Source organism: Anopheles coustani, chromosome 2 (assembly GCF_943734705.1).
Source record: "Anopheles coustani chromosome 2, idAnoCousDA_361_x.2, whole genome shotgun sequence".
Classification (NCBI taxonomy): Eukaryota; Metazoa; Arthropoda; class Insecta; order Diptera; family Culicidae; genus Anopheles; species Anopheles coustani.
In genome coordinates this window covers 77,895,261-77,907,562 of record NC_071289.1, presented here as the reverse complement: position 1 = coordinate 77,907,562, position 12,302 = coordinate 77,895,261, and the positions used below count along the sequence as shown (strand labels likewise).

At 46.2% G+C, this 12,302-nt stretch overlaps 1 protein-coding gene across 2 annotated transcripts in view; it reads right to left on the bottom strand.

The window, feature by feature from the left end:
• LOC131263033 (ankyrin repeat domain-containing protein 11-like) overlaps positions 1-12,302 on the bottom strand; it is a 33,646-nt gene that overhangs the window by 1,734 nt on the left and 19,610 nt on the right. For both annotated transcript variants that reach the window (XM_058265161.1, XM_058265162.1), the window contains one exon: positions 57-1,371. In XM_058265161.1, coding sequence (XP_058121144.1) covers positions 57-1,371 — 1,315 coding nt within the window. The remainder of the gene's footprint in view (positions 1-56; positions 1,372-12,302) is intronic.

Sequence of the window (12,302 nt, the reverse complement as noted above, 5' to 3'; positions counted from 1 at the left end):
AACGAAAACGTTAGGATAGGATAGTTCACAACGCTGACAGCTATTAGATAGCTCACCTGTTTGAAGATGCCACGACATACGGCAAGGCGGCATGATTCCTGGTGGACGCATTCTTCCCGGTTCTAGTAATTCCACCGGTTTCCGCATCACCTCCCGCATTCTGCTGTGGAATGACGATCTTCAACGGTGGAACCTTCGGACCACCAACGGAACCACCACCAAAGCCAGAATCATTCCCCTTTCCACCGCTCAGTCCATCATCGGCCCCCGTGCCCCCTAATCCTCCACTCTCCCCATCGCTATCGTTGCTACTACTCGTGCCGGAAAAACCTTTGCCACTGGACGACGACGAAGCCGACCCTCCGACACCGGTTGACACATTACCGCCTGCACCCTGCTGTCCCGCAACCGCTCCGGTGGCTCCACTCCCGGCCGCGTTCCTCTCACCAACCGCTGCGGCCACGGACGACCCGGGTTGAAGTTTGGGGCTGGCACAGGGGCTCTTGCGATCGAGCGCATTTTTGGCCGACAAACCCAAACCCTTCGACGATAGTGTCCCACCCCTGGAACCCTTTTCCTGGCGTGGTGTCGCCCCTCGACCACCTACGCCCGATTTTCCACCCCCGGACGTCCCGGACAGTGAGCCAACGGATGCTTCCTTAATGCCGCCAAGCGGGTCAACGTCCTTGCGCTTTTTGCGCCTCGTTTCTTCCTCGTTCTGCAGCAGGCCCGACTCGTCGCCACAGTCTGCCATCTCCGAGTACGGACGCTTGGGTACACCGGAACCGGACGAAGAAACTATCGATAGTCGATCACTGCCTGCTGCGTTCGTCGTCGAACCCATCGCCTTACCATCCGCATGACCCAAAGCACTGGCTTTCGATTGTCCATCACCCAGATGCGCGTGTAGTCCACGCTTTTCGTCGTGCTCCTTGGACGCCACCGTCCTATCGTCGTGCGTCTTCTGCCCTAAATGCGTAACACCGTCGTGATGGCCACCTCCCGACGAGTGTTTCTCTTCGCTCGCTTTATCGCCCTTCTTGGTGGCTCCACCGGCACTACTCTCTTTCTCATCGCTCGAGCTCGAGCTGGAGTCCTTCGGGGTGGATTTAAACTCGTAGATATCATCCTCGTCCTTATCCTTGCCGCCGCCAGAGCCGGCCGCCCGGGAACCTCCCATGCCACCGTTGCTCGCGTCGTCTAGGTCAGTGTCCCGGTGATGGGCCTGGCTGTTGATGCTGCTATGGTTGTTGTTGCTACTAGCGACGGAACCGTGTGACCTTTTGCCCGTACCTCCGACGCCACCGATACCACCGGAGCTGGAATCTGCGGATGATTTCCTCAGATGGCCATGCCTTCCGGTTGCATTGTCTGCAAAGGAGGAGGAAAAAGAGAGTTTAGCTGTTTGTCGATACATATTAAACAATTTAACAAAAAGGACATAATACATAATACAATTTGAACACATTTTTTCTCATCTTTGTGCCATAATATACAAATAAATTTAACATTTGACCGGAAAGAATATTCTGTAAAGTATCAGCAAAAAAATACGCAGATATTATTAAAAGCTACGACACGGAACTAAGGGAGTAATCAATAATCAATGTTACGCCAAATTGAAAAAAAGTTTGTTAAAATTTGCAACAACAAATCACCACACTCCCTCCATATCCGCTGAGAATATAAAGAGTATTGCTTTAGTATTTGCCAAATGGAATGTAAGGTAGTTCGTGTGGCAAATTTCCGGGAGTATACCAACGAGAATTCTGTTCCGCAGTAAATCAAACACGAAAACATCACAAACTTGTTGGCAAGATCGTTTCCCTTCCTTCCTTCCCAGTCATTTGGCTGGCGAATCTTTATCGCAAACTGTCGTTTATTTTCACCCACGACACAACCGTACCGCCATGGAGTACGGCCCCCTCCCGCCTAAGCCAGCCGCCGATAAGCGATACGACTAAATAAAGGCAAATATCCATTCCGTGGTTCCGCAAAACCCGCGGAACAACACACGCCGCCTCCGTGGGGGCCTCCTCTCCGTGTGTAATGAGGCCAGACAAACAAACGAAAAAAAAAACAGACCGCGCCGATTCGATTCCCTCTGGCTCCGATGGCGGCATCGAATCGCTGTCGAATGTCGAGCGTAATATATCCCGAGAGCGCACCGATATATTATTTGTTCTATTTTAATATTTCCTTCTCGCCAAACGGTGGGCCGATGTGGCACTTGGGTGATGGTTGCGTTGACTCCCTCCACACTCCGGGGCCAGAAGAGGGGTGGTAGGAGGCAGGGAGTAAAATACTTTATACCACAATAAAATCGCAGCCAAAACCACCCTACGGCACGCCCGGCAAGGGGTCGTCCGCATTCTCCTTCCTTCCCCCACCAATGATCCGGCGGCGGCCCTTTCCATTGGCCCCCATAAACCGTTGTCGAAATTGATGGATCTTCTCGCCTTCCAGCGTTTATTCCGAGAGCCGAGCGACGACGATTGGGTCGTCGTCGTCGACGTTGTTAGTGCTTCATTAAATCAATCATAAACCGATGTTCCATAATTTGAACCCATATCGTTTTCGATCGGTGCTTCCAGGGAATGAAGATGGATCTAATCTCCAGCCGGCCACATTTAGGAGGCAAACTCTATGGTTTTGCGATTGATGATGAAATCCTATTATGCTGAACATAGAAAGACATTCCGCGGTGTCCTATGATGTTGTCGAACGGGGAATGGACTTTTCGTCCTCGAACGTTGATCCACGGCGACGATCGAAATTCGTTCGAAGCCTTTTTGACATGGAAAGCAATTACAGAAAAAAAAATCTGCGCCCTACGCAGAAACAGTTTTACGACGGCTTGCCGAAATGGAGTTCGGGCCTAATCCTTTTCCAAGGAAACCGGGAAAACACATAAATCATTGATGTTATGCTAAAAACCGTTCAAAAAGCGGACGCGTCATCGTCGGCTTTGAAGTGGTGCGATTGCAAGCCCGATCCTGGGCAAGATCCTGAGAAAATATGATCCAACCGACATGGCCGTGGGATGGAAAGACCTCCCTCCGTGGCAATGTTTTCTTCGTTATAATTTTTACCAGCTTCCTCAACACACACACACACACACACAACAAGTCACATCATGCCATCGTATTGCAGATGCTTGCACGGTTTTGCCAAGTTCCGCCCGGCATCGTTTGTGCCGCGTGAGGGCAAACTTTTACGACCTTATCCCGAGAAACCCGCCGGGGTGTTCAGGTCTCGCCAGCAGCAGGAAAGGAGAGCTGCTAATAAGAGGGGGATGAGAAAGAAAAAATCATCTGGAAGTATTTTCGACACGCTCTAAGCGAAAAGTTTATTATCTTCCAAGAAACTGTCGTCGGTGAAGAAGGCGAAAAACAAAAAAGAAACCATCGCGCAGTGTTGCATTCGTCCTGCGCGCCTTCTTTTTGCCACACACAGAACAACTCGTTCCGACAAGCCATCGGTTGAGACGGTTGAAAAACCGTTTTCCCACACGCCGGGGCCTGGGAAAGGAAGACCTGGCATGACTTTTTCCATCGAAACCACTCGAAGGACACGTGACTAGTGTTGGGTAAAGTAACACTTTTCGATGAGCCGTGTGGCGGTACCACATACAGTTGACTGTGCTGTGCATTTGTGGTAGCATAGTAAAGTGCCATACAGTCATACAACGTTTCTATTTATTCAGCAAACGTACAAAACTGTACCAAACAGTTTCTAAGGAACAACTCGGATAAGGATAACTTTCTTCTTGGATTTGAACCTTTCCTTTCGCGCTTCATTCGTAGGCTTTTATTCCATGATTTTCGTAAGGTGGCAGATTTTTTATACAAACAATAATGTAAAGATTATGTGATAACGATGTTTAAAATTTCAAAGACTGGTTCATACTAGTGTTGTGCTTAATGAATGTTTTGAGGAAATTCTTTCATATGAATCTTTCAACTAAGCTTCATTCAGATGGATTCATGAATCTTTAGAGCAGATTCATCTTCAAACCATAATGAATCTTTCGAAACCTTTATGAATCTTTCATGGATCCGTCACGAATCTCTACGATTCTTTTATTGGCGTAGATCATGCGACCAAAAAAAAGAGGAGTTTCTCTACCCGTTTTTGGCTCATCACTTTTCATCGGTTGATGTATCTTTGGGATTCATGAATCTCTCATCGAAAAATTTATGAATCTCTAAAACGGAAAGAATCATTCAGCTTCGTGAATCTGAATCTGAATTACACAACTCTAGTTCATACATTTTATTCCTGTAACTATGGTAGCTAAGGAATTGATAACCCAAGGAACCAAAGATCTTTGGGCGAGATTCATTCGTATGAATCTTGCATATGAAAGTTGATTCATGAATCTTTTGGGAATCGAATCTTCAAAAGTTGATGAATCTTTCTAAACCTTAATGCATCTCCATGATTCTTTTAATGGTGTGGATCATGCGGCCAAAACAAAAGGAGCTCCCTCTACCCATCTTTTGGTCTTTAGTTTTCTGTTCTTTTTCGAATTAATGAATCTTTGGGATTTCTTGAATCTGAATCGGATTTACACAACTCTATATAACACTTTACTGTCGTACCACATTTTTATTTTTTTGTGTGTGTGTGGGGCCACACTTTACTATGCCGTCAGTGTGTTGGTTGGTTGGGTAGCACGATGACACACGACCCAACACTACACGTGACGCATGCAACGTGTGCGTTGGGAACGTGTGTTTGCGTTCATGAACGCAGAAAGGAAACACTGGAAAGTTTCGTTCGTTTTTTCAACTTAAAAAACTTATGCTGTATTTATAAAACTTCTTTCCCTGGCAGAAATAGCAAAGAAACCAACATTAACATTTGCAATCAGTAAGGTAATGATGAGAATATGTTTGGACCTCATTTTCATTAATCACTTTTTTCCCTGTTTCCAATCCGTCCAATGAATACATTAGATTTAAAAATGGCTTATAAATCATTTTCTGCATAAAAAGTCGTCGAACACGAACAAAACCTTCAACCTAATAGAAAGAAATGTTAAAAACGCCTCTGGCAGGATCTGTTCAATCTTTAGCTTGGTTTTACAGCGCTACCGCAGAACAGAAAATCCTTGAGAAGTCGATTCAACGAAACGCAATTCCACGAAAAAAATATGCAGAAATGAGTGGATTGTTCAGAAACAGGATCATTTACGATTTACGTTCGAAGATTTTTACAACTTCCTGCACAAGGGATATCTGCATATTTATGACTCGCTGCTGGCCCGGGTCCAGCACCTCTCCGCACAAAAACCCCTCATCCTCCTCCTCCGCCTAGAAGCACTTCGAACGATGACTGACTGATGTCGGTTGTGCAGCAACAAAGGCGCGCATGCAACCCTTAAAAAACCCATCCCATGTATCGCCTCCCGTTGGGAGATTTTTCCCCCTCGGGGCCACTACCGACACTCAAATGTCCACTACCATCGAGCACCGGTCTCGGGCCGGCCCCCATCGAACATGACCCATCACACTTGGGAGTGTGTGTGTGTATGAGTGTGCGGACACATTATTACTACTCGGGGAAAGGTGTGACTGATATCCGGAAGGTGGGTTGGAAGCCGTTTCGAAGGGTTGGAGAACACGACGGACCGATTCTCGTCCTCCGTCATCCTTCTATGGAAGGTAATTTGAATTTTCCCCTTCCCCATTCCCGCCGCACCCGCACCGACCGTTGAGATGATGACCGTTGCCGACGTACCGGTGGAGCAGTTTTTTTACAATTTTACTGCTGCACATTTTATGACACCTTTTTGCACAAATTAGCTAAGCCCCGAAGACCTTGCGGAGCCGGTAACCGTGGCACACAACCCGGGGATCATCCGTGGTGCAGCAGTTTTGCTGTCCTGCTGCCGACGGAGGAAAGCCGAGCTTTAACACGGCAGCAGCCTATTTCATGCGAAAGGATTAAAGTTTCCGGCCCAACTCGTGCGGGTGCGCATGCAATGATACGATGCGCTTCGATTTATGGCGCCCATCACGGTCATAATCATTCGGACGGGTTTCGCGTTACGTATGCAGGAATGCAAAGCGAACTATGAAGAGGAAATAATAATTCAATTTCGTTTTTGTGTTTTACGACCAAAGTACGATTGTGCACGTGTGCACGGGGCGTAAAAAAGCGGTGGATTTAATTAAAAATTAAATTTTCACGCCAAAGGCGTTGGCGGCGCACCATCGACAAGCTCCCCGCAACCAGTTCAATTATTGTCAAACATGTCAATGTGCTGGATGCATTCATAATGCAAGTCAACCGGAATGAGTTTTCCATTTTTGTAAACACATTTATTTTAACTTTTTAAGGCTACATTTTTTATTAACTTTTGTTTTGTGCTATGGCATCATCTAAAACTCGTATTTCACTTTATCTTCTTTGCGGTGATCGGATACTTTGTGTAAACAGAACAAAGTGCGACGCGAAAGTAAAGTGATATGAAAATAAACAAATTTTCAATGCATCCGCGTTGCGATCCTTGACAGTTTTTCACACAGAAACAAGTCAATCCAAACGATTCTACATTCAATAAAAAAAAAAGACCGAAGTTCGTCACTGCCCAATGGAGACCACTTTGGAGAAGACGAAGCAGAGACATCGTATCGTACGTAGCGTGATACCAAGTGTAAACAACAGATGAATTAAGATATAAACAAACTCCGTCCCGAAGATCGGCAGTTAAACCGACAACGGAGAATAAAATGATCGCTAAGCGCATAATCACTCCGGGCACAAACCACTCGCACCCGCAATGTGTGTGTGTGTGCCATGTTCGAGGAGCCACGCCAGAGGGCACGTACATGCCAGCGCGCGGATTTACTTGGTCTAGTTGGGCGGCTGGAGGGAAATGCGAACCCCAATGGGGGGAGGTGGGGGTGGAAAACAACGGAAAATAAATAAACAAAGGCGTTTGCCTTGGCAGTAAAATCTTAGACCATGAGCTCATTGGTCACATACAGCGTGACAACAGCCTTTTTTCTGGTGTGAACCAGAAAGTCGACCGGAGAGAGCAAAATGGCCGATGGCCCATCATCATCACGATGGCTGGCGGGCGCTTGTTGAGTTCTAATGTTTGGAGATACATTTGTTACTTCACTCAACGGGCAAGATAAACCTCCAGCTCAAACAATTCTTTACTTGTCATATTTTAATGTGTTTGTTCACTTGATTAGTGTGTCCCACTTTTAAATCATAATTCATTATTGGTCTTTACACTTAAGTCCCGACCCTTTCTAAAGAATGTTGCGTTCCATTTTCTAAACGCTTCCAAAGAATATGATAATTATTTAATTACTTCATGCCACAACACACTGCCGGAATGAGGATGGAAAATATCTACAACAGCTAGTCGATAAAGTAAACACGCGGTTGCAACGTGCAGACAAAACTTTGGCAATAAAACAAAAGTATATTAGACAACTTTTAAGCCTCCCTTTTAAGTTCCCAGTACCATCCCAGCAGGAACAACCGATGTTCGATTTATATTCACTCTGCTCCTGCGTACGTCGTCGCCACGTGCTGCTCACCTTGGTGTCTCATTTTCTCCCGCCAACCGGGGGGATGGGAGGCGTCACCCGGCAGTGACATTCGCGGTCCATTGCCGCCCATCGAACGTGGACGAGATGCCGGTTGCCGAGGCACGGCACGCAATCTATCACGGAGGTCTCTTTTATCGTATCGTATTAGAAAAGAAGAGTGCACCGTCGTCCCGCGGTTCGGTTCGCTGGTGGCCATCGGCAATAAATCACTTCATTATTATGACAGGCTCATGCATTCACTTGCCCTACCTCCCTCCCTCCCTCCATCCCTCACATCAAACCAGACAGAACATTTTCTTTCCTTTTTTTTTTGGTTGGTTGCCTACTCGACCCTCGACGGAATAAATCAGCCGTGTCCTTTTTTTCGCGCCGGTGGAACGGTTTCGGTGGCCGTTGTATTTATCGACTGTTTGTCGATTTTCCCGTTCATTTGCATCAGGATGAGAGGACACCGAAGAGAGAGAGAGAGTCCGATAGAGTGGACAGTTTCTCCTTCTACGCTAATTTTCCGTGCCACTTTAGTCACGCGAAATTTATTCCCAATGGAGCAACACTTTTTTTTGTAGGACACTCCGGTCCGGTCTGGATGGCCGATGAAATGATTATGTTGGAAAGGGTGACAAATGTGTTAGGGCGTTCCATTAGGTTATAACATTAAAGTACCGTAAATCCAACGGGATAAAATCCCCAACTTCAAGGCATGGAAAACGGATGATGAAAAGGAGCGAAGGCTTACGCTGTCGCTTATACAGTTGAACCTGTATAAATAACGTGTTTTAGCTAAAAAACTGTACAGCATAGAAACAAAAGTAGACCATAAGTAGGTTTCACCTTTACATTTTTCAGTAAGTAAGAAGCGTTACACTGACAGAGCTCTCACAACTTAGCGATATGTTTGTACAACATAAAACATTGGAAAACAATGCAATCTATTGAGAGGCATTATATAACGGAACACTTGAAATAGTAAATAGGGCTTAAAGCAGCACAAAGTCGTCTCATTGATAAAAGGCCAACCGATGACTACCATACCGCATCATTTCTCCGTTGACGAAAACCAACACTCGGGTTGCATCATGCGCACAATACTGTAGGGTAGAATGCGTTTTTCTTCCATTGCCCTCGCCGGGTTACAGGCAAGTGCACCCAATGATCATGAAAAATCGGACCATTTTCCCTCCGGTCGAAACACTCCAACCCAAGAATAATAATGGCTACCAGATGCCCTGACCCCGAACACCCCGAGAGCAGCCCGTCCTTCTACAACCCAGAGCGCACACCCTTTGGTAATGATTTACCATTAGTCACACAGCCCTTTTGCCTTCTCACTGTGTCCTCCCCCCTTCGGGTCTTCTCTCCGTGTGTCGGACCGATTCTCGGACTAATTTATCGAAAATGCACACATGTCCTCCCATGGTGGATCACTTTCCGACATTGGACGTCGACCTCGAACACACGAACGGGCAGAAAATCCGGACGAACCTCGCTCGGTCCATCCACCGTGTGTCGAGAACTGAGGGCGAAGAACTTGTTCCTTCGCGCCGCCAAACGCTATGTCAAGATGTCGTCGCCCGTTCGCTAATCGACGCGGCGAACCAACATGCGGTAAGTAATAAAACAAACGAATCCTTCTACTCGCAGCGCCGCGACGACGACGACGAAGACGACGACGGCTGCTCGGCGGTTATGTTAGCGAAGAGGAAAAACAAAATAGAAAAAACTTCAAACAACTAAAAGCAAAAACAAAAAATTGGAACAAAATAATACACAGATCAAAGAAGAATGTGTTCGAATCGAAAGGAGTAAAGAAAAACCGCCCGACAGCGGCTTGCAGTGCGCGGACTTTAATGTTTTTTCGTGCGGGAAGAATTCACCGAAAGGAAAACAAAAACAGAGAGAGGGCGGAAAAGAACTAAGGAGTAGCGAAAGTTTCAAATGAGTAACATTCTTTTTGTTCACTGAAAAAACAAAAACCAACAGACTCACTACTTCTAACGGACGGTTGGTGGAAGAAGGGAAGCAGCTTCGCGATTTGACGAACCTTTCGCGCGATCGAAGAGCGAACGGACTTCAATTCGCCCGGCGAACCGGGCCGGGAATGGATGGAATGCATCCTGGCGTATGCACCGGTGGATGGTGGAGGGACGGTGCATCGGTCCAATCACCAAACCCACATCTGGACACACAGACGGGTGGCGCGGACCAAGAAAACCAGACCGCGGGCCAGAATTGGTTCACGTTGACAGAAAGCGAATGGATGGGGAGGTGGCCGGTGAGGACGGTGGTGAGCGCGAGTCCGAGTGGGTGGGTGGGTAGGTGGTGGTTGCGGTTGGTCTACTTCTGATGCAGCGCCGACTGTAGCGATAATAAAATGGAATTAAATGAAATCGAGACCGGAATAAATTGGCACGCACCGGAGAGAGGAGCCACTCCGGACGCAAACCCCGGAGGAGGAGGTGACGATGAAGAGGTTCGCATGACTTGAAGCACTCGAAATCGCACCACAAGGCACATACACACGCATGTACCGCGGTGTCTGTTGGTCACTTTATTTGCACTCCCCGGGACCTTGGATAATGTCGTCCCTGACACGAACCGTGCACGGCCCATTTGCGCAGGCAAATTTATGAGTGGCGACCGTTTATGTGAAACATCATTAAAACTCAAAGCCCACAAACCCTCACCCGGTGACAAACAAAGCACCGGGGACACAATCGGGAAACTGTCTGTGTGCGTTTGTGTGCGTGTGACGAAGTAAAATAATTAAGAAAATTATCCGCCATATTTCTTCCAATATTCATTGCTCCATTAGTTCCTCGCGTCAGTTCTCACGCTTCCGAAAACTAGCTTCCTTGTGTGTGGGTGACGTAACCGTAATCTCCTTATTGTTACAGGGCACTAGAAAACCCAAACAACACTTGACCATCCGGAAGTCGGTGTTAACCCGGCGCTAGAGTGCTTGATGACTTGTCGCCGAAGGAAATTATACGTACCCCGAGGGCGGCGTTGGTACAACTACTTCTCGCGATTTCACAACCTCTTCTCACGATGGCTCACCGTACAAAAGGTGCTGCCTGCCCCCGAGTTCTATTTGTTGTGCCGCACAGGGTTCGAACTCCGAGCTGCCTTTCTTCTTCGCTAGCGATTAATACATTTCCCGGCCACTATACTTACGTTTCCTTTCCTGGCACCAGCCTTCTACTCCTCCTCCAAGCCCGGTTAGTCTCGCGTCTTGTTGATACAGTTGTACCGTTGGATTGAACAAACATGCATTACATGTGCGAGCTCCTTTTGCCCGTCATTCTCCATTCTTTCCCTTTCACTCTGCCTCCCGATTTTTCCATCCCATCTGGACCGTTTCATAGAAATAGACACACATACACACAGTGTGGTAGTGGTCACCATGGCGGGGTGGGGCAAAAGTTCCAATAGATTCGCATCACGTGCGCAACAACGGCCGTGTGGTCCGGTCCGTGGCTCGCCGCCATTCGCCGCACGACGCGTTGTGCTAATCCGCCTCGTAAGAAGGTGCCCACCGTCTTAAGCCACCGTTCGTTGGAAGAAGGTGCCCCCCGGGAGGGAAACGGTAGAGCACAGAAGTCAAGTGGCAACCAATGATCCCTGCCCGGTTGTGAAAATGATGGATGAATTCATGCCCCATGAATCCCATCGGCCTTGTGCATATCTGAGAATAAGGGACCAATCATAATAAGTAAGGATGTGTAGTGGTGGATTGTCTATACTATTGCTTTCATTTGTTCATTTATTCATTTGTATATATTCTGTTTAAATATATATTATGCGGATGGTAAATTATTATTCATACCATGAATCCTACATCGTTTCTTACTGCTTACTGTCTCAAACATATGCTTGACGCTTCCTGGAAGAACATCCTCAAATCGTTATCAATATCACGCTGTTTCTATTTTGGCACACCTGTGTACCATTTTTGGTTCACTTAAAAAATGCATATTTGATGTTTTTTATGATTTAAATAATCTTTTAAATTATTTGCTTATCATAAATCCACTCCTTAATATCCATCCATCCATCTTTTTTGCACGATGATAGCATTTTTATCTATAAAATCCCTGACAATCAGTTTCATTCTAAACCAGATTTCCTTGCATTTGTTTTGGCCCGCTTTTATAACGAAAAAAAAAAATAATTTAAAGCTCAAAACCATCAAATAACCTTTAGATTAATCTTAAAAACACTCAAAATGAGTTAAAAACACATACAGTGGTTGCTTATATTTCAATGTGGGTAAACTACAGCATTATGGGTTGATTTTCTAAAAAAAATCTGATACAATCGCTTGCAAATATGGCGCATTTAATTAGAATAAATCCATATTGACACTATCAAAAAGGTCAGGGAGCATTTTTATTTGAAAAGAGTGTGATAAATGATCTCTTTTCTAGTGAGTCAAAACTCCCACACTTACCCTGGTGTTGTGTGAATCTAACTCAGAACCATTGAATCTGACTGAGTCTTTGAAAAGAATCAATGAATCTGAATGTCCATGATAGAGCGCGATGTTTCTGCAAGGTTTATGCATCTCAAAGATTCTCCTGGAACCCCAAAAATTCAGATTTGAAAAACAGTTTAAGCCCAAAAAGCCACTAACTTGATAAAGCGAAGATTCCTTTTCCCGTTCTTATTCATCGCAAACCCATGAAGGAAAGGAAAACCCCTTAGGTTTTTGGTCGCTCGATCAAT